This window comes from Bombus fervidus, chromosome 18, assembly GCF_041682495.2.
Source record: "Bombus fervidus isolate BK054 chromosome 18, iyBomFerv1, whole genome shotgun sequence".
NCBI classification, from domain to species: Eukaryota; Metazoa; Arthropoda; class Insecta; order Hymenoptera; family Apidae; genus Bombus; species Bombus fervidus.
In genome coordinates this window covers 4266701-4290209 of record NC_091534.1, presented here as the reverse complement: position 1 = coordinate 4290209, position 23509 = coordinate 4266701, and the positions used below count along the sequence as shown (strand labels likewise).

Here is a 23509-nt window from a genome sequence, read left to right as displayed (position 1 = left end):
TGCAAGCCCTCGCACTCCAACAGGTGTACGATCACCTGAGGGATCTGGGCTCGGGCGACGGTGGAACGCAGCCCACCAACTGTGACCGGCCGGTCCAAGACGTCCGGAGGGAGGCAAAGCGAAGGACATGGGAAAGGTGGTGCTCCCAATTGCTGGAGGAAGACACCACGCGGCCGCACCGAGCCGTTCGCGCCATCCTTCCCAACTGGGAGGCTTGGAGGGACCGCAGAGGAGTCCCACTTACATACAGGATGACGCAAATACTCACCGGTCACGGCGTGTTCGGGGAGTCCCTGCTAAAAATTCAAAGGGAGGTGACGTCCATCTGTCACCATTACCAGGAGGAGGAAGACACGGCGCAACACACACTGGAGCGCTGCCCAGCGTGGGAAGAACCGCGCCGCGTACTACGCCTCACCATCGGCGATAAGCTAGCCCTTGAAGCGGTCATAGAGGCCATGACGAGAAGAACAGAGGAGAGGCAGAGAAGAGAGGTGACCCCGTCAAAGTGGCTCGCCGAAGAGAACCGATACGACGCCGCGAGACCGCGACACTACCACTACCGCCGTCATAGAAGAGCGCGGCAAAGGAGGTTAGGTAGGTTAGGTAGGATTTTCGGATGGAGTAGTAGATGTGTGGTAGGATCCGTCTTATTGCTTACTAAACTTTACCCATTGTAGAAATTTATTCGCAATTCTTAATACGATCATTCAACTTTTAACAATTACAATTATTCAATTGGGCATAAAAATTCTATTCGCATCAAGCACCAGAGGCAGAAAATCGTTAGAGAACGTGCAAACTTTGATGATAGAATAATCACATTTATCTTTTGATTTGTATATCGTGTAATGATAAACCTTGAACAATGCTTCGTACGAATTTAAAAGTGTTTGTGAATTCAAACCTGCCAACCGACATTTTTTTTTTTACCAGCAGCTACTTGTTGAATAGAATAAATCACGAGAGAAGAACGGTAATTTAGGATTTAGAAAATCGATTTTCGATTTCCCAGATAATATTAGTAGTAGATTAGTTATTAACTGATATTGTATTTAATTTAATTATTCCCAAAATAATCTCGATTTTCCAGAATCGATCGTCTGATTTACTCTAAGGACTTACGTTATTACATATTTATGTCGGTGATGAAAGGACTTCCCTCTGGAATTCTTTGAAAAATCCTCAATACTTTAATCTCTATAAGTTAACCCGATTATAATTGTCCGAGATTTGCGATAATGAGCTTGGGCTCGAAGCGACAACTAGTCGCCGAACGTAACCGCGGTCACGCGATGAACGTTTTACCTAATAGAGCTATAGAGTAATTGTATAGCTCTCCTTGAAAAGAATAGTTGTGGAGACACCTAACAGTAAACATTCCAATGGTCTCTGCCCCGTGGCTCGCCACTCACAGATCCTATTCTTCGATGCATACATAACAAAGACGAAATATATTACATAAATGAAGCTACAAAAGAAATAGAAACGATTCAAAACCAAGAAGATAACAGCTACGATGACGAACAATCATATCAAGATGAACACTGGAAGACAGCAACAGTGCACAAAGAGCGTAAAATAATACCAGACTCAAGCGCCATGAAAACCTCACATACAGAAAAGCAACAATGGCTACAAGCTATTCCACTCCGAATTTGTATTCGGTTCACTTGTAGAAGAAATAGATACGGACCCAAAAGAAAAGGTCACTACTCATATCGTTAAATCACCGCCGATCTATGTGATGCCTAAACAATAGATCCACCAATCGAATTACTGAACAACTCTGCTGCCAAAGAAAACTTCAGTATAAAGCAATTAAAACTAGAACAAGTAAAAGTACAAACAAAAACTCTAGAAATCTTCAGAAAAGTGACGCAAGCATTAAAGGAGAGTCTCGCTCGGGCAACCGAGGCGAACAGATGTGCGTAGGCAAACGTGTGCTCCAGTCAAGTGATTCAGAGAAGTGCTACGAATAGTGTTAGTGACAAACAATGCAACAGCAGATATCAACGATCAAGATTGCAACCAATGGAGAAAAATATTACATAAAAGGGTCATCAGATTTACCAGGCTTACAGCAACAACAGCAAAATAATAACAACCAAAATGATATGGAAATAGAAGAAATGGAAGAGCAGCGGAGACAGGAGGAGTGCAGACAAGATAACAAAATAAGTTACCAGGACGAAAACTGGAAGCTAGCAAAGACTAGCAAAAAACGTAAAATAATTCCAGACACAAATGCTGCAGGAAACCCAGATACAGGAAAGCAGCGATGGCTGCAAGAATTACCTTTAAGAAACTCCTTCAGCTCACTAACGGAAGAAATAGACAATGACCCGACAAGCAAAACCACAACTAAAACTCCTTACATATCAAAACCACCACCAATATTTGTTGAGGCCCAAATAATAGACCCGCTTATTGATCGACTAAACAATGTAGTCGGGAAGGATAACTACACAATAAAACAAACAAAATTAGAACAAGTAAAAATTCAAACAAACACCCCAGAAGTTTATAGGAAAGTGATAAATGAACTAAAGGAAAAAAATGCTATATACCACACGTACCAACTCAAAACAGAAAGGAGCTATAAAATAGTTATAAGAGGTTTACATCCAAAAACTAACACAAAAAAATTAAGTGAAGAATTAGGAAAAATTGGACATGAAACAAGAGCAATAAACAATATGACAAGATACGATACGAAGCAACCATTGCCACTATTCTTAATAGAACTGGAACCCAGAACCAATAACAAGGAAATCTATGAAATCAAAAAAATACTAAATACAATTGTAACAGTGGAACCACCACGCTACAAAAAAGATATACCACAATGCATGCGGTGTCAACAATACGGACACACAAAAAATTATTGCAACAGAAGCCCGGCATGTGTTAAATGTGCAAAAAATCACCTAACAATACACTGCCCATACACAGGAAAAATAGAACAAGTTAAATGCTATAATTGTAACGGAAACCACCCAGCCAGCTACAAAGGATGTGAAATAAGGAAACAAATACAACGTAAACTGTTTCCTCCACTTCGCAACAGATCACACAATGACCATCAACCACAACAAAGTATAACGGATAACGAAACAACATTGAAAGCACAACAGGAACTAAACGCTATAAGCAGAAACATAGATCCCCAAGGTAAACGAAGCTACGCACAAGTAACTAAAAACATTAGCAAACCAACGCTTGCAATCAATCAGAATGAAAACAATAACATCGAAGACGTTACAGACATCAAAGAAATGCTCAAACAATCCATTAAAGGTATGGAAATGTTAGGAAAAATGGTAAGTGATCTAAACACAATACTAAGACAACAAGCACAACAAACAACAATCATGTTACAACTACTTACTAACTTGCTAAGTAAAAAATAGAGATGGACATTTTGAAAATAGCAGTCTGGAACTCCAATGGCTTGCAACAGCGAGCCCACGAAACTAAAATATTTTTGTATAAAAATAATATTGATATACTACTTGTCTCAGAAACACATTTCACCCTAAAAAACTACATGAAAATACCGTACTACACCATATACGATACCAAACATCCCTCAGGTAAAGCACATGGAGGAACTGCAGTAATAATAAAAAATGACATCAAGCATCACTTACATAGTCAAACAAATCAAGAACACCTACAAGCAACCACTGTCACAATACAAACCAATGACAATTACTTCCAGATGTCGGCAGTATATGCACCTCCGAGACACAAAATGACACTTAAAAAATGGGAAGAGTACTTCCAATCCTTAGGCGACAAATATATAGCGGCAGGAGACTTTAATGCAAAGCACACATTATGGGGTTCGAGAATTAGCACACCGAGAGGTAGAACATTGGAAAAATACATTAGAAGCAGCAACCTCAACGTACTATCTACAGGAAAACCAACGTACTGGCCGACAGACCCCAATAAAATACCTGACCTGTTGGATTTTGCAGTAACAAAAGGGCTAAATGTAAGCAAATTAAAAATAACAACCAGCCTCGAGCTTAACTCCGACCATACACCAATTATAATAGAATATACAAGCAAACCACTACTTTATAACAAGTCAGAGTCGCTTTGCAATAAAACCACCAACTGGCAAACTTTCAAAGAACTGATCGAAAACAAAATCAACTGCAATATCCCGTTGAAAACACCTGAACACATTGAGCAGGCAGTAGCAACTTTGACAGAAATAATACAGGAAGCAGCGTGGGCAACCACCACCTATGAAACAAATAGCAGGCAATCAAAAATTATTCCGCAGGACATCCTAGACAAAATCAGGGAAAAAGAAAAGCGAAAGCAAAATGGCAAAAACAGAGAACACGAGAAAACAAGAAAAACCTAAATAAACTTGCAAAGGAACTAAAGAATAAAATAAGGGAACATCATAATAACGAATTCTCAAAATTCATCGAATCACTATCCGCGCATGAGAATACCGACTACTCCCTATGGAAAGTCACTAACAAAATTAAGAAAACAGTAAAAACAATCCCAGCAATCAGAAAAATGGACAACACATGGGCTAGAACCAACGAAGAACAGGCAGAAGAATTCTCAAAGCACCTACAAAATATATTTTCGCCGTATGAAATTGATAACAGCATCCCTGGATGGCAAACAAATGAAGGAGTGGAAAATGCCAGCAACACAACTGATAAACGCTGCACCATACTCAGCACAACAGCGCAAGAAGTTACAAACTTAATTGAGGCAACAAAGACAAGTAAAGCACCAGGATTTGACTTGATCAATGGGAAAATCTTAAAAAACCTTCCCCCAAAGGCAATAAGACTAACAACGATAATATTTAACGCAATTCTAAGAATACAGTACTTTCCTACACTATGGAAAATAGCACAGATAGTGATGTTACCCAAACCAAACAAAAACCCACATTTAACTGCATCCTACAGGCCGATATCATTACTACCTGCGTTTTCCAAATTACTAGAGAAAATAATATATAACCGCTTAAAACCAACAATAGAAAAAGAAAAACTAATACCGAACCATCAATTTGGATTCAGGAATAAACACTCCACAATAGAACAAATGCATAGACTCGTCAATGAAATCTTACAGTCGCTTGAAACAAAACAATACTGCACAGCACTCTTTATGGATATCGAAAAAGCATTCGACAAAGTTAACCATGAAAAACTTCTTCAAACAATCAAAAAGCAATTTCCAGAACAAATCTACAAACTACTCAAATCCTACTTAAACAACAGAACCTTTGTAGTAAAAATAAATGATGCATACTCTGAAATTAAGGACATCAAGGCAGGAGTACCGCAAGGAAGTGTCTTAGGACCAATATTATACACACTATACACGGCAGATATACCAACAACTGTCAACAGTAAAACACTGACGTTTGCGGACGATACGGCCATACTAGTGAGGCATGCAAATCTAGAAACGGCCGCCGCACTACTACAAGAACACACTACAAAAATAGAAAAATGGCTGCAAAACAAACAAATAAAAGTGAACACCAGCAAGTGCAACCACATAACATTTACACTTAGAAAAGGAAAAACACCAGATATTCAACTGAACGGCGCCCACATAGCACAATCAAAGCAAGTCAAATATCTGGGAATAAATTTAGACACACGCCTTACATGGAAGCACCATATAAAATCAATAATAAACAGAATAAGTGCAAAAAGGAAGCAGATGTACTGGTTAATCAATAGAAAATCTAAATTAAGCACAATGAATAAACTAAATATATACAAAACAATAATCAAACCAATCTGGACATACGGAGTCCCATTATGGGGGACGGCAGCAATGAGTCACATAAGCAAAATAGAAATAGAGCAAGCAAAAATCTTAAGGACAATAGTTAACGCACCATGGTACGTCAGAAATGAAGACCTACGAAAAGATCTAAAAATTCCAACAGTCAAAGAGGAAATCGCTAGATACGCAAAAAAGTACAAAGAAAGACTTGCAGCACACCCAAACCAGCTGGCTGCTGAAACAAATAAAACCAAAATAGAAAGAAGACTGAAGAGGAAGCATCCCGCAGACCTCGAAATAGAGATGCAATAGGAAACCTAGAAGATGGAACCCCGCTGGGGGTAACCATCCACATGCTATATTTTATTTATTTCTATTTATTTTTATTTTTTATTTTTTATTCTTTTATTCTCTAAGCTATAACATTTTACCAAATGTCCTTCTGGACAAATTGTAAAAATTTAATAAAACAAATAAAAAAAAAAAAAAAAGCATTAAAGGAAGAAAATGCTGGATATTATAAATTCCAGCTCAAAACAGAAAAAAGCTACAAAATAGTAGTTAGAGGATTACACCTCAGGGCAAACACAAAAAATATATGTGAGGAATTAGCAAACATCGCACACCAAGCAAAAACAATAAATAATATAACCAGATATAATACGAAACAACCATTGCCAGTGTTTCCAATAGAATTTGAACCCAAAGCTAATGGTGAAGAAATCTTTGACATTACAAAAATCCTAAACACAATAGTAACAATTGAGCCACCTCGTTATAAGGACATACCGCAATGCATACGGTGTCAACAATACGGACACACAAAAAACTACTGCAACAAAAATCCGGCATGTGTCAAATGTGCAGGAAACCACCTAATAAAGATACACAGGAAAGATAGACGAAGTAAAATGCTATAATTGTAACGGAAACCATCCAGCAAGCTATAAACGCTACGAGGTCAGAAAACAACTACAACGAAAACTGTTTCGATCGCTTCGAAACAGAATATACGGCAACTACCCCTCCCAACAAGAAATTGCAGAACCAGAGCCAACACCAAATGCACAAAATGTACGGAGCACTAACTTTCTTTTTTTTTTTTTTAATTAAAAGTGGCAGGCAGTGTCGGACTCCAACCTACTAAAACCTCCACAATGACCGACCGTCTTGCGATCGAGGGGTGCCTGGGAACCCCTGGGGCGATACACCAGCCCCCACCCCACGCCCCGCCAAACACAAAAACCTGTTACCCGCCGTTACAATACAAACTAACAACAATTATTTCCAGATGTCAGCAGTATATGCACCACCGCAACACGTAGTGTAAAGTAAAGATACGAAAAGAAAGTGTGGGAAAAGGCTGTTTGTAAATAAGTTGAATCTGTTTAGAGAAATAAGAAGTAAGAGCGATAAACGATGAACGTGAACGACGTAAACAGAGACGGCAGATCGGTACGATAATGCGAGAAAAATTAATACGGAAAGGTAAAACGGTGCCACCTACCGGGTGAAAAGGGAACATAGTCAGATATAACGATGGTAAGTCAGACAGACAAATAGGTAGATACAAAAATAGAGAAGATAAGAAAAGATAAAGAACCTTTTGCACCTTTATGTGACTGTCATACCGACTTCGAAATTCGACAACCGCTTCAGCGTCCTCTACTTATAAACGACGTTCGTTAAATAAAGTACTTAATAAAGAAGAATCAATGGGAGCCAACGGCATTCATGCGTATGTGTATACTTGTATGCCTCCAGAGAGAGGAGATATTTGATCAGCAGTTGTATTTTTCGAGTACTTTAATAGAATTAGAGAAGGGACGAGAGCGTTCATGCTTATGGTTCTGGTTGTTCCCGGACTGGTACCGCGCAATGCGGCTAGGTACTGAAGATGATACACGCTACCATATACAATATTATACAAAATTATAGATCCGCCCTGTTTGGTTACACGCTAGCATAGACAAGAACCTATTGTGTTCCACGCTACAAGAACCTATTTAATTGTATGGTTCAACGGAAAAGTTCGTATCTATTTGTGTATCCGAGATAGACGAGTATGAGAATAACAATATCACGCAATAATTTCAGTGACATGAATATTTTTTCGTCGTCGCGTGGAACCACAAAAATATTCCTTTTTCTTAGTACGTACTGTGAAGATTGTTGAAACGAATTCAATGACCTTGCACGTGAAGTCATGTACTGCTGTAAAGCGCTATAAATTCGTCAATTCCGAAGAAATTAAGTGAGCAAAAGTCATTGGCTATCGGATGTTAGGTTTCTATCGATGCTATATACAAATTTCGAATTCCATATCTTCCGTGGTGTTTCTTAAATTGCCAACCATGTATATGACAGTTTTATCCTATTATGGTAGATGCTTCAACTTTCTGACAAAACTTGGTTTCCGGGGCACCAATCTTTCTCAACTTGATTTGCCCCTTTCGATAGCGTTGGATGCGTAGAGACTATGACATATCACATGTCACACGACATATATGACATCACATCCATCTAATATAATAGTTTTTAGTGTAGTTTAGAGACTAAGTTCAAGTCCAGGCACCGTCTGTGGATGGAAACCTAGAATTTGTTGACAAATGTCGCCAGACACGCGTTCGCTGTCAATTTACAGGGTGCTCGACTATGGGTGTGAAAAAATTTAAGGTGTGATTCTTGAAGCTCAAATTATCTAAAGATCAAGAATAAAAAAAAGTTGCGTTTTAGGCTCCGTTCTTTAGTTATCGACAATTAGAAATTAACCGAAACATCCCCGTGCGCGAGGTAACCCGCTTACACGAACGAAAGTACGTCAGCAGCTTACCTCGTACAAGTCGCAGAAAAGAAGATTGGAAAACGTAAACTGTACTGCACGACCTTTTCTAAGAAAAATCATAGATTAGACATTAAACCTGCTTACTCATTAAATTCCATAACAGCATATGGAAAACCGTCTCGCGAAATTTAACAGTAGAAATGATAGATGTTTCCTCTAATTTATTGCCTCTGTAATTAATTAATAAGTAATAGCACACACAGAGAATGTTTATGCAAATTTCATACGTGCATCATGATTGTCCTATCCGCGGATATCCGTAGAAAAACCACATACAAATTAAGTATTCTTGAGGCGCTTTTAAATGAGATCGAACGATACCTTTCGCAATCCTTCGAGAATAAGATCAAGCAAGTTTTTTGTTGTTTTCTTGTACCTCCATTTTTCATTTTAGTTGTATGTATATGAATATTTTAATATGCAGTGACCGGTAATTTAATTTTAAAATATTTTAAATAGTAAAAAATTTTCTTTGTTGCATTAGTATTGCCTCATTGATATTTGAGTCCGGATAAAATTACATTACTCGACCGCCCAAAGCCTTGATGCATCAAGGGGAAAGACAGCGGAGACAATAACCAAGCATTCACTGGCGTACACTGAACTAAACCTTGAATTTAATGAAACGCCATCTATGGCATTGACCGCATTCATTCGGCTTTTTAAAATAAATACATACGGCGCCTCCAATTCCTTTCTCTATATTTGGGTACTACTTTTCAATCTATATTCAAATTTGCAAACATCCTACTTTTTATATCTATCCTGATTTCTATACTTTCAATCAAAAAGATAAATTGCATTCACGCATGTGTCTTTAGCGAGAACTTTAGCGAGAAATTTGTCAAGTAGTAGCCAACGCGGTCATGATACTTTTATGTAACTCGAAAAATAAGACCGAGCACCCATTTATATGTACAAAAAAAAGTTGTTCGGAATAACAACCTTGCCAAAATATTTCAAAGGTATTGAAATCAGTGAGAAGCATACTAAATACTTGCTGGCTCATCGTGGACAAACACATTTTTGGTACAAAATATGTATTCATTTCGTTATGTAAATGCTGAGGACCATCGAAATCGATTAACGTTGTTGCGAGTTATAAACGGTCAAAGATGGTGAAAATCACAGTATCTTCTGGAGTTTAAGGCCATAACTGTAATAAATCTAAAGATTCTTATATTCTTTGATACCTGTTTCTTTTTTCTGCATCAATCGATTTCGATAAAATGTATATGCAATAACTGTCATGAATTTACAAAACGTATTTTTTAAATTTTCATGACAGGTTCAGATTAAAAAGTTGTAAGAAGGGGCCTCTGTTATTTTCTCCTCGATTTCGACAAATTGCAATTTTTTCAAAATTCTTTTACACGCTACCTATTACAAGTCGTTTGGCCCATTTTTTAAAAAATTATTTCATCTTGAAGGATGTTCAATAACTTTTATGAGAAATGATACAATTTTCATGGTCCCTCGGTGTATGCACGTATGTAGTAGGTGTTTACGTATGTATGTGTGTACGCTTAAAACAAGTTTTGTAAAGAATAAGCATCCCGAAGGTCATCAGGCCACGGCAAATTCGATATAAATTTTGCATGTTATATAAGCACCACCATATGTGGAAGAGCTACGCTTCAGGTTTTTCCCGTTGGATAATATAAAAACAAAATATATTACAGATAAGAAAGTCAGTAATTAGTTATGTACTTGATATTGCTATTAAAGCAATAATCAACAAATGCATTCTGGACGAATGAAATCTTATTCTCAATTCCAACTCATTATTCTGTTCATTGCTCCTGTACTGGAAATGGATATATCTTGTTGCTAGTTAAAGTTGTAGAATATTCTACTTGCAGAAAAGCGCATATGTCTATAGCGAACTACTCTGCTTATACGCTTCGATTCAAATATATACTATGCACGTGTATTCAAGAATTTTTGCATTCGTCGTGTAACATCCGGTGTCCAGAATCAACAATTGAAAGAATTACGTATAAGAAACATCATTCGCAATTGCCATTTCCATTTATGGTCTAAATACTGTCATTTTTATTGTCGTCACGGGCGATATTTCGCAATAATAATGGAAATATAATTGAACGCTCGAAATATTTCTATTTTTAATTATCATGGATGTATTACTTCGCATTGAAAATTAATGAAGCACATGTATGTCCATTACACAAATAATACGGCGAATACACACATATGACGTTACATCTTGTACCACGATACCAAATCTACGAAAAAATGTAGAATAATTATTTCAAGTGCTTTATTTTCGTGGCACGACATCAGACATCGAGAGTAATTATCTGATTATGTGTGTTATGTTAATGACGAAAACACGTATAAATAATCGTTCATCATGGCGAAACTTTAAATACTTCATCGACTTGTCGTATACTTGATTGACAAGGGCATGATATATATTGGCAGATCTTGCATAAATCCAACTTCACTTTCGATAACGACTTTACAATTCTGTACAATTTCTCTGAAATATATCACGCCCAAGACAATCTTCATAGCGATCCTTGCATCTCATCGTAAAAACCGGCTACAGCAAATTAAAGGAAGGAAGTATACCACCGTGAATCCATTTAGTATTGTTATAAGGTTATAGCCGAATAGAAAGTACGAGTTTTCGCGAATCTCTCATCGCTTCGTTAGTTGGTCAAACAAGACGTGCGATGAACCAGCTTCGTTTGTATCTTTTGTTACAATTATGCATGCTGGCGGCGTCTCAAAAGACGATTTTAGATTCGCCAATAAATTTGTATTATTATCGGCAAATTCGTAACTGGCTTTTCCAAAGTATCTGTATGTGTTTACTTAATGTGATTATTTTGCATAGTGACCATTTCCTATGATATATAAAAGGGAATGATGCGTAATTCTCAACTAATGTGTTTCTAAAACGGTGCAAAAGAAATAATGCGGTATTTTAGGAAAAGTGTACACAATCCTTATTATATAGATATACAATGTGCAGAAAGTTTATACCTTGTTTAAGGCCGAGTTGCATCACGCAAGATGATCGATGATACTGGACGTTACCAGAAATTTCTTAGTGCGAGAAAATTAAATGTTTCAATATTGTTTAAGGATGCAATGGTAAAAGTGTAAATTACTCACTTGTTAATACTCCATTATCGATTTGATGATTTGATCATCATGTGTAATAAATTTATTTTTATGCTTTACAATATTTCACACTTTACACATCATACTCTAGAATACTATAGGTTCATACAGTATTCATTTCCATTTATTTGGTACTTGTGATGTTCCTTGAATTTTTTCTCGACGTACATGAAACATTGAAGCTAGTTTGCAAATTTCATTGTCCAATATCTTTTAGAAATATACGTTCGATATAAATTTATAAATAATGAAAATTAATATTTTGTTTTTCAACGGTACATTTCATACGCCATGTAAGGGAAAACGTACGATACTAATTGTCGAAATGAAACGAGGGATACTCTGAAAACTATAATATAGGAAAATGATGTAGAATGTGGAAAAATATTTTTCTAACATTGAAGATACTTTCGCTCTGAGGCATTGATGGTACTAAAAAAGAGACAATAATATAGGTGGTTTAAGTCACAAATAAAATGTAATTCAACGCAGTTTAACATATTAAACTACATCGCACCATTTAGTGGGAAAAGTGTTATGGGATTCATAAGTAATTAAAACACTATTACATTTATGGTGATATCTTACCCTTCGCTGTTTTAATCTTGGAATTAATATTATTCTTTTTACAATATCTACGAGAAAAGATGGATATGAATTCAGATACTGAAAATCACGTTATATTTATCATATAATATGGATATTAAATACAGGAAATTTTGCAAAGAAAATGATATCCAAAATTTCAAAATCATTGATTCCAAATGAAGCGATGTACTCTTTTAAAAAGCAATTTATATGGAAGTGATCCACGAACCGATCAAGTTCGTTCGCGACATAACTCAGTTTATAAGAAACTGAATTTGCAGATATAGTTTCCTAGTTTCTAGACGAAATTATATTAGTAGTGAAATAGGAGTTATCGCGATTTATGCATTATTGAAAATAGATTTGATTCCATGTTTGCATAAGTGAATTCAGAAAATGAACTTCATCCAGATCGTAATGACTGAATCGTATGATCTAATGAAACATATTTTCTAGTAGCAAATAATCACGATGCGGGATCACTCTCACGATCAGAGCGAAATGAAAGCAAACTTCACATACAGGTTCCATCAGACGTTCCATTTCCTTGCAACGTTACAGGTAGTTAAATTTTTATTTATTATTGTTATCGAAAAAATGAAATCATCCTCAGATATTATTTTTTCGCATTCGCTTTTCTAAAATCACTTCTAATTGATATTGCAGTTAGACCTGCTTTGCCTTGGAAATTTAAATTAATTAAACGCACAGTGATTTTAATATATTTTTAAGTTTATTTCTAAATGCTTTATAGTATTGTCATTTTTCGCGATTGATATTTATTTAATCGATACAACAATTATTCAAACATGGCAGGTTTTGTTATCTCCAATTAATATTTTATTGCCATATTTTTAAGTTGTCATTACATTTAAATACATAGATTCATTACCGTAGCTTGGTACAATTTCTAACTATTGGTACAATTGATTTGTTGCTATCGTTCGATATAATTCCAGGAGCCGAGTATCTTAAATCTTTATAATAACCCTTTTAGGTGGTAGGTCTGCGAAAGTTCCCGAGTCGGTTCATCGTTTGAGACCAGGTGACATAGATGTTATTGCCGCGATGGGCAATTCCTTGACAGCCGGTGCTGGAATTTTTGCAACTAGTTTATTGGAGGTGCTCTTTGAAAATAGAGGCGCGTCAGCGAACATTGGTGGTAAAGGAACTTGGCGAACATACTCGACGCTTCCCAATATTTTTAAAGTACGTTACTCAAATTCATAACTTCAAAATTGACCACGTACATAAATTATATAATCATTAATATATTTATTACTTTGTATGATTTGTTAATCATAAAAGAGAATAACGCTTTCATAGTCGGCTCGTCTGTTAAATAGGAATTTAATCCCAAATTAATGGGCTATACACTTGGAAATTCTCCGACTATTCGATCAGCTTCGCAGTTGAATGTCGCTGAGGTCGGTGCAATGTCCAGAGATATGCCATTTTTGGTCAAACATCTAGTCATCAAAATGAGAAATGATCCGAGGATAGATATAAAGAGCCATTGAAAGGTTCGTATTTTAGGTAAAATAATGAGATAATAACATGAAAATAATGTTAGCATTCCGTAATACATATTAGCACTGAATTTCACAATTATTTCGCCTGTTTGTGATTTCTTTCAAATCCATAATATTAGCAATATTATTGCTGGTAGTGTTGTGATAGATATTACTATGTTTATTATGGCTGAAAATATGTCGAAATATTTTTTATAGATATATGAAAATTATACATAGTTTTCATATATTCGTTGTGGAATAAAGAAACAGACAAGTATTTCATTTAAGTTTTATTAAAATAATTTTAAAAATTAAAGATATTTGTTTTATGTTAGGGGATTTCCGAGTTACCAAATCCAAATTGCAAATCAAAATTGTTTCGAGCAAATATCAAATTGGACAAAATTTTTTTTCAATTAGTTTCATTTTTTATTTCATCGTTGAAATAATAAGGTCCCTGTTTCTATGCTTTGTAGTTGATCTCTTTATTCATCGGGCACAATGACTTTTGTGCCGATATTTGTGCACTTCCTTTTCCGTGCTCTATTTTGGATAATCATAAAACTGATTTAATTAATACTCTTACGATATTGAGAGATAATTTACCCAGGACTTTTGTCACTGTTCATATAACGCCTCACTTAAAGGAACTCGTTGCTGCACGTCAAGGAAAAAAGTCTTTGAAATGTTATATAACCACTACCTTTCAATGTTCATGTTTGCTCGCTTTGCAATTCAGAGATCAAAGACAGGAGTATTATAAAATAATGGAGAGGTTCGTGTAATTCAGGGAATTGTCAAAGCTTTTTGGATATCTCGTGCCTAAACGAGTCGCCTGTCGAGATTTTATAATGTTATACAATGTTTATTTCATATTGCAACATTTACAATATTATTATTAGATAATTGTAATCAATTTTATTGCAAAGAGTTATTATAAAATGACACAGGTTGACTGCCATTTAACTTATTCGATGGCAGAATCTCATGTTAAAATTATCTTCAACAACTGATACGTTTTCAAATCTATAACTAGTTAACTGCAGTTCCTTTCAGTTTTCTACTTTAATTTAAATTGGTTAATTGTGATGAACATTAAATAAATATTAAATAAATCCATATGTATAGTATCAATTCTACGATGCGTATGAGGAATATGCAGATACATTCTTGCCCAAATTTTATAGGTGACAAGAATTGGAAGAAGAAATCGCCAATTATCCAGAATTTCATAGAAACGACTTCACTGTTATAACTTTACCAACGCTTAAACACGCGAAGATACCGCTTGCCAAGGATGGATTCGCCGATTTATCGTATCTTTCTGCTGATTGCTTTCACCTAAGCCAAAAATCTAATGCACTATGTAAGTATAACGGAGGAGTTTCTGTAATTCCATGACTTTTATATTAGTAATCAAATGAAAATTGTTTCGTGTGTATCAAGTGGCAAATAATCTGTGGAACAATTTGTTAGAACCAGTTGGCAACAAATCTTCTGCTCGGACCCCGTTATATGAAAGATTTTTGTGTCCTACTTCGCAAAGACCATTCTTGATGACACGTTAAAACTCGCACAAGCTTTACTAAATTGAAGACGCGTCTGTGATTTGCTTTCAAGATTAAAATTGTGAGCATTAATATTTAGTATAGTAGAATCAAAGTGCCATCTTAATCCACAACCGAATTTTGTTAATATATCAAATACTTAATTATAACTAATAATTATTTCTTAATTTGATAAAGTATATCTGTTCAGATATCTCTGTTATTGCATATGATCTCGTCGCAAACTATATCTCACGCTAATCTTTATTAGAGCTTTTATTAAACGTCAATGCCAAGTACCTTCATATATGATTTCATGATTTTAGAAAGAAAGGAGCGTAGAGTCGACGAATCTTTCAATTTCGTACGATGAATGACTGGCAATGCTTGAGAGATATTCAATGTGATTTTCAGTTATTCATCTGTCTTCCGTTTGCTATTCTTTCATCGTTGCTTGTTTGTTTTGTTCCTCTTCATTACTATCACGATAAAGTAAAAAATTAGTTACGAAATTATTATTCGGCGAAGTAAAAATTGTTCAGTTTTGCAAAAAAATAGGTTTCCTCGGGCGATAACCATATTATTAATAACATATATTATTAATAATTATAAATAATACAAATCATACTATTCCATTTTTCACTGTCGAACATAATATCGCAAATGAAAAAATTCATACAGCTATTCTAAATGTGTTTCCAAATATAACAATTATGTGTGGAACAGTTTATAAAATATAAATTGTTGGAATACAAAGATATTTCACGCATAGGCATAAGCATCCTTACACAGTCACCCACACAGGCATTTAAGCAGGTCACTTACACAGGTCATACTCATTACTGTATAGAAAGAGGGGTTCAAAGTATTTAAGGGATCATGGATCGCTACCTAGTCTAGTCTGAGAGTAACTGGCCAACAATCAACAATTGTTGTATACGTTGTTAATTATTTCACTCGCTTCTATATATCCGGTTCTGCATTTTCTGTTTAATAAACATCACTGAATATTATTTCAACACAAACATTGTGTCATCCAAAGTGTATTAATCTTAACTTCAAGATTAAATTCTAACATAAATTTATGTTTCCAATTATTATTATTACTTCCACTAATATTATTATTTATTATCGCGTAAAGAGTCGAACAAAAGGTAAAAGAAAATTCGAGTTTCTCTAATTAAATTACTGTTCTACGATGGATTAGGCTACTTTATTTTTGGTTGAATGTATTAAGAAAAATTGTCACTAATCCTTTATAAAAGCACAAAGTAAAACAGCCCGAACATCAGTAGTTGTTCTTCTGCAAATCCTAGTTCATTTAGTTTATTGCTTACTTTATTGCTTCTTTCGAATAAAAATTCGAAACATTTTACTTTCTACTACTATTTTTTAGTTTTCTACCGCCAGAGGAGAGTACTTCGTGTACTAGTAGAAAATAACAGGTTATCTAGAAGATAAATTATATTAATAAAATGAAGGAAGTAGTAGAGCCAAATGGCTATGCCTTCAAATCTAGGAAGGACAAGCGTGTAAGTCGCTTACACAATTCGATCAATCCGGATTTTTCATAAAAATATTAAGAAAACAAAATTTGGGATTTGTTTATATATTGCGGAACATAGTAGGAGCTTCACTTCGTTCAACCATTATATTAAAATGACACAAATGACATTACCACACACCGATATAGTGTGTCAAACTTATGACTTTCAAAAGTTCCAACGACTTTTTTTTTTTTTTACGTGGAGGAAATCTTCATAGACACCTGACACGTCTCTGTGTGGGACGCCGCAAACCACTAGACGGCAGAAGGTAGTGCCGGATTCTTACCGACTAAAACCTCCACGGGCGGGACGGTAAGACCAGTACACGAGTTTCGTCGGCCCTGGGCCCTGGATTTGTGCTTTTTATTAAACACCGTCTCTATACCAAGCACTCACAGAAAGTATACCACACACAAGGGACTCCTGCTTGTGCCTGTTGTATTTTACTTTCAAGAGAGAGATTTTGGTTTTCCATCCTTTGCAAATAAATGTCCCGGAGCGAGGATACTCGCGACGACGTGTCGTCTTCCCACCCGGGCCTTAACGAGCGTAGCTGGCTGCCCCACCGATAAATTAAATGCTACGACAGTTTCAAGTCTATAAAATCAAAAGGAAACTTACTACTAACAGAAAACGGTCGCGATGGGTTAGACCCTTGATTTAGATAAAACTTTGCAGGTTTATAAAACAACGCAAAATGTTAGACTCGTATCCTTTTTAAATGTGGCAACTCAAGTTTAAAAGGTAAAATCACTCTCTAAAGTTCAAGCCTTAAGAGGTTCTTTCGGAAACAGTTAAACACAGATAAAAATTTGTTAATACAAATTTTATGATTTCCAGCGTATTGAAAGAAACCGCTATTGTTAACCACAAGTATTCAAAATTGTTTGAAAAAATTACGTTAGTCATGTTCATTTCAAAAATTATGGCAGCAATACATATGACAGAAAAAAAAAATTGCAGTTTTATTATCGATGCTACGATATATATATGTTGGTTCCAATTGATGTAAATATCTTATTTATATTCCGATATTTTATTTTGTATTTATTACGCATACGACCGAAATTAACGTTGCCAACGATCAACGGTGTAAGCACTTGATGATTTGATATTAGTAGTGGCCGTCAATGCTATCGTTCGACAATGCTTATTAGAGCTGATAAGGAGTACGATTTTTGTACATTCATATTTTTACAAATCTGATTACCATTATATATACAAATTTTTATATATCGCAATTTTAAATTTATTACGTGCGAAGTCCAATATTGTCGAACATGAAGAACGAGGTGGACCATGTGGCGCGGGTCTGCATTCTGTCCGTAATAATACGAATGTTTAACGAAAAACTTGGCGAACTGGTCAACTATGAGCAATCGTAAGCAAGTTAGCGAATGTGCATGAGTAAAGGCAATAATTAATCCGTTATTCTTTAGGAACACGTGGTCGATTAAATTTTTGATATGGACTTAAATATCGCAATATTAAGTGCTGGGTCACCAAGTTTTTCACTTTGTTGCTGGAAAAACATTGTGAACAAAGCCAATTTAAGATTTATTGAAACAAACATTTTTGTCTCACAGAAGGAGTTATTTGCGACCCATGGTTCTTTTGAGACTTATTTCTTCGTTGAAGAAAATCGGTCGAAATATCACTGTGCTTGATTTGATTTCCTTACACGAACGAAAATATGTCAGCTTGAACAATATAGTGCAGAACGATTCCAAATGAGCGATGCATGGTTAGTAGCTTACAAGCTGTAGAGAAGAAGATTATGGGATTCGCAGACGGAAATCATTTTGCGAGACCTTTTCTAAGAAAAATTAATGATTAAACATTAAATCTGCATACTCATTGAAATCCGTAACGTCATATCGTAAACTACTCCAGGGTGTATTAGAACAGAGAGGATTAGCATTTCCACCGAACCTTCGCTTTCATAAATAATTAATAAACAAATGTATATGTAAACAATTTTTTTGCAAGCTTACACAACGTAGGAAAATTACACATGCACTGCGATGGCCGGACTGTTGTCAGATAAATCGTAACAAAAATAGCAATATCCACAGAAAAACCACGTACGCTTTATAAATTTATGAGCTGTTAATAAACATGGAAAAATGCTGTTTCGTATGAATCACACACAATTTCCGTACAAATTATTGATCACTGTATATTGCGATATTCACATATATCCACATGAAATGAAAACCTATATCCTATTTAAATTTAGCTTAAACAAAAACCTACCTACTACTTATTATGTGAAATAATATTTTATCCAGCTATGAATGTCACGTCTGGTCTCTATTTCGTCGATAGTATCATATATTTTAAAGCCGACTAGTCAAAGAACTACAAGGTTATTGAGCAAACAACTTGAGAATCAAAGTGAGCATTTAGAGCAAATGAAGATTTCATAGAAAAGTTTTATTTTAGAACTATCTTATTTGACAATATATTTATTTTGTATCATCATTGTTTATTGTGTACACTTTTCAGCGATAAATTATTATTGTTAACGAATAACTATGTCGTAACTTTTAGTTGGTGGAGGATGATAGAGAATTTTGTCATTTTAATGTTGCCCCTATAATGAAAAAATGTTCATATTCAGTGAGAAGATGAATTGCTTACATCTCTAAAATCATGTGCGTATAAATACCTACATTCTTTTAAAAATTTTATAGAAAAAATAAACAATGTCATAAATGGATTTATTTTGAAAGAAGACGAATAAAAAGATAAAATGAAAAGGATAACGAATCCCTTCTTCATAAAATTGTGTTTATATTCATCTGGTTTAAACAGACAAAATAACGTTCAAATTGTCAGTACATGATACAATATATTATCAGTAGTAAGATCATTATACCGGACGTTTTAGTGATCTGATGTATCCAGTACAATCTGAAATAATCGAAAATATATGTATTTATATTAGTTCCTATTTTTTTATACAAAGATACTTTTATACGCACCGTGATAATCGTTCTCGGGCTGTTGATTGAAACTCTTGTTTTAGAATAAAATTCCTAATTCCCATCAGGTAAATTGCGACATACTTCTCCCAATCCATATCCTCCAAATCTAGTTTGACCATATCGCTGTCGTGTAACATTTTCACCTTCCTCGCCAAGTCCGAACAGTTATCCCTTTGGAAAGTCCATTCGTTCGTCAGGAAATATGATACCGATGTGAACAGCTTGTTGCCATTTTTTAGAAGTTTCATCATTCTGAAATATCATTTTTAATTATTATTGTAGATGAACACAAAGATTGTTCCACAAAGATTGTCCTCGTTGTTCGAGGATCGATAGAATACTCACGTTGGTTTACTGTCTCGCAGTCTTAAAAATGTATCTATGACGAACGCAGGTAAAACATACGGAATTACACTCAGAAGGTTGAAAATATATTTATTAGCTATCATTGGACAACCCGGGTACCATAGCGTATCGTTCATTGGCATTTCTCTGCTATACTTCAACACGAGCTGTAGCAACCGACCCAACCTTGTCAATTGGAACATTTACATTATTACAATTATTGCAATTATACTTAAAGCACAGTTTACTTTCATCCGAGTATCTCGGGAAATATTATGGAATTTAGATAAAATATTATGTTATATCACTACCTTTCTTAATTGAAGTATTGAGAGGAAAAGCGAACTTTTATTTATTTATTTTAATTGCGAATTGATCACATTACTTAAATAAACTGAATTTCTTGGAATACCGTAACAATCGAATTACGCGAGTTGAAAAACATTCGTAATAAATTTTACCTCAAAGGATTAGCGTTACTCGTGCAGTTGTAAACTTTAACTTCATGCTCAGGATGTAGCGTAACATGCCATGCAGTAGATATTATCGTGTCGACTACGAAGTCGAGGGGCACGATATCTAATCTTGCATCTTTCCTACCCCGTATTACTGTTGCACATCCTCTACTAACTAGCAGAATGACACCTGGTAACATTAAATTGGTTTAGAAATTATGTGTGATTTTCGAATAGCAGAAACGTAGCACTGAATAGATTCGAAAGAATTTTCATAGTTGTGAACAAAAACAAACTTGAACTATAATAATGATGATCTAGTGGAAATCCTTAGCGTCCCATAAACCAACAGATTAACTCCATTATTCTGAAATGTTAATTGAACAATTATCATTGAAACGGATTTCTGAAAAACCTGTTATTGCAGAAATATTCTCTAGCCAACCAGGACATGGTTCTTCCAAAGAGGCACCAACTATGCTCGGCCGCACTATCGCAACTGGCAGATCTTTGCACTTGTTTGCTACAATCTGCTCTGCTAAATTCTTACTGAATGTGTATGTGTTTGGATAAGTTTTTAAAATCTCTTTTTCTATTTTATTGATCGACGTTTTGTCGAATTTGTCACACACATCGATCACCTCTAAAAGTTTCAACCTCGTGCTGCAAAGTCAATAATAAGTGAACATATTCTTCACGATATAATTATAAATGTAATGTTTCTAAACCACGAAACAGCGTCTGCATATTACTTATCCTTACGTATAAACTTTTTCCTCGATCTCTTGTAGATTCGCGTTACTATATGCTGTGCTCACGTGTACGAAGCTAATTGGATGCTTTAGTTCGTTCCAAAGTTCGATGACACGAGCAGTACCTTTCGTATTCACATTAACAGCCACGTGTAACGGCTCGTTGAATCTCACAGTGGCCGCGGCATGAAACATGATGTTTACTTTCTCTAGTAATATATTTCTATATTCTTGCGAAATACCTAAATCCGGCAGACTGACGTCACCTTTCACGGGATAAACTCTGCTGAAAAGTGAGGGGTTCTTCGCTTTAATACCATTATAAATCTGAAAACGAAAATTCCAGAAATGGGAGTAAATCAATTTGGCTCCTGACAGGCTTAAACATTGAAAGAAACAAGAATATATTTACGAACGGGATGATCCATGATCTTCTTAAATCGTTGTTCTATCGTTTCGTTCGTTTTTGGACGAATTAGAATATAAATGGCAGCGATGCGTGGACATACGCGCATCAGTTTTTCCAGAAGACCCATTCCCACGAAACCAGTTACTCCAGTTACAAGAATCCCACTACCGGCATAGAATTCCTCCAGAGTATTCGTCTTATTCAATCCTTTATTGATCGCATTTTCTTTCCAATCTCTATTGATTGCATCCATGTTCCAGGATCTGCACACTTTCAAACCCAATATTTTCCACTGAATTATCAAATAATATAGTATAGTTATTTAGTTTTGCAATTTGCTTTCTGTTTGATCTTTACAATACCAAAGCTGTTATTGCACAAATTGTTGTGTTATAAAGATTTGATACGTTAAATATTGTACACACTCACCCATATATATAGTACACAAGTAAAGAAAATTATTATAATCAACTAACAACAATTTTGTAAAAACATTGGTCATAAAGTCTTTTCAACTCTTGAATTGAAAGAATGTTTATGTTCCTATTCAAAGAGCTATTTTGACGCAGGATCTAAATAATTAACAAATACATTTCAAAAGAAAGTGATAAATAAAATAAGGGAAATGTATTTTTCCGATATCATGATATACATTATTTTACTTAAATTTAATAAAATAATTGCGTAAATCCATAATCACTCTACTATCATTTCATCGTTTCATTTATATGTAGTCAATATTACGTATGTGTCTTCAGTTCATTTGCATATATTTCAGTTTATTTACTCAAAACAAGGGATCTTACCGTTTAAAATATAAAATATCTCACATGGTTAATGTTATCACCGCGGAATGACTCAACTTTTGCCAAAAAATAACGGGTGTCTCGTGCAAGTATGTTACGAAGGCGAATGATCCGATTACCTCTACTGTCTAGTTGTAAATTATTGCAAAATCAAAATAATGAATCAGTTTTTCTGCGTAAAATGTAAAATATAACATAAATATTTGAGAATTCAAAAACTTATTAATTACTACAATAGTTTAAATGAACCTGATGATATTTTTGATCTATATGACATTGGTAATGATAAATGGCAGCTAATGGAAAAGACAATCGAATACAGAATAACAAAAAATCGCCTGTTACCTGATAACAAAAATGCGACTTCACGATAGAAGATAACGACACGTCTTTCACTGTACTCTAACGATATTCGATATGTCGCTCCTCTACATCCTCATACTTATAAAAACTTCACCCTACTACTGAAACTGGATAATGTTATGCATGAATGATTCGATTAATATATTTATATCCAAAATCACACAAGAAATAGCTTTGAGTGGTCTTTGATCGTGAAAGATCGACAGGAATTGACTTTTTATCGCTGACTGCTTCCACCGCTTGCATTTTAATGATATTTGCATGATATATAACTTTTTATTCGCTTTTATAACTTTTATTATTGTGAAAGTTTTAGCAAATGAAAAATATATACATATTCCTGTAAACCTTCAAAATAATTTTAAAAAATGTATTCGCTACCTGTTATGAAGATATAATTAA

The 23509-nt window shown here is 35.0% G+C and overlaps 2 protein-coding genes and 1 pseudogene across 3 annotated transcripts in view; 1 reads left to right on the top strand and 2 right to left on the bottom strand.

Annotated features, from left to right (window-relative positions):
- LOC139996446 (putative fatty acyl-CoA reductase CG5065) overlaps nt 1-23145 on the bottom strand; it is a 236615-nt gene extending 213470 nt beyond the window's left edge. The window contains exons 1-2 of the mRNA XM_072020812.1: nt 23090-23145; nt 21946-22208 (exon numbers count right to left, since the gene is read on the bottom strand). Of these exons, the coding sequence (XP_071876913.1) occupies nt 21946-22191 (246 nt within the window). The 5' untranslated portion in view covers nt 22192-22208; nt 23090-23145. The remainder of the gene's footprint in view (nt 1-21945; nt 22209-23089) is intronic.
- On the top strand, nt 11338-15482 carry LOC139996671 (phospholipase B1, membrane-associated-like; annotated as a pseudogene).
- LOC139996358 (putative fatty acyl-CoA reductase CG5065) lies at nt 19552-20628 on the bottom strand. Of its 2 annotated transcripts, XM_072020694.1 has the most exons (4): nt 20323-20627; nt 19975-20229; nt 19869-19903; nt 19552-19583 (listed from the first exon to the last, which is right to left on the bottom strand). In XM_072020694.1, exons 1-4 carry the CDS (start codon nt 20523-20525, stop codon nt 19567-19569), a joined length of 510 nt encoding a protein of 169 aa, XP_071876795.1. In that variant the 5' UTR covers nt 20526-20627; the 3' UTR covers nt 19552-19566. The 2 variants fall into 2 exon arrangements, with proteins under 2 accessions (XP_071876795.1, XP_071876794.1); XM_072020693.1 differs by lacking the exon at nt 19552-19583 and having other exon boundaries at nt 19819-19903; nt 20323-20628.
- Nucleotides 23146-23509: the final 364 nt, after the last annotated feature.

Coding starts and splice junctions, on each gene's coding strand:
- LOC139996358 (XM_072020693.1), bottom strand. CDS start 20,525: ATGTTCCAATTGACAAGGTTGGGTCGGTTGCTACAGCTCGTGTTGAAG. Junction 20,230..20,322: donor CTGCGAGACAGTAAACCAAC/GTGAGTATTCTA, acceptor ATGATATTTCAG/AATGATGAAACTTCTAAAAA. Junction 19,904..19,974: donor GCCCGAGAACGATTATCACG/GTGCGTATAAAA, acceptor CGATTATTTCAG/ATTGTACTGGATACATCAGA.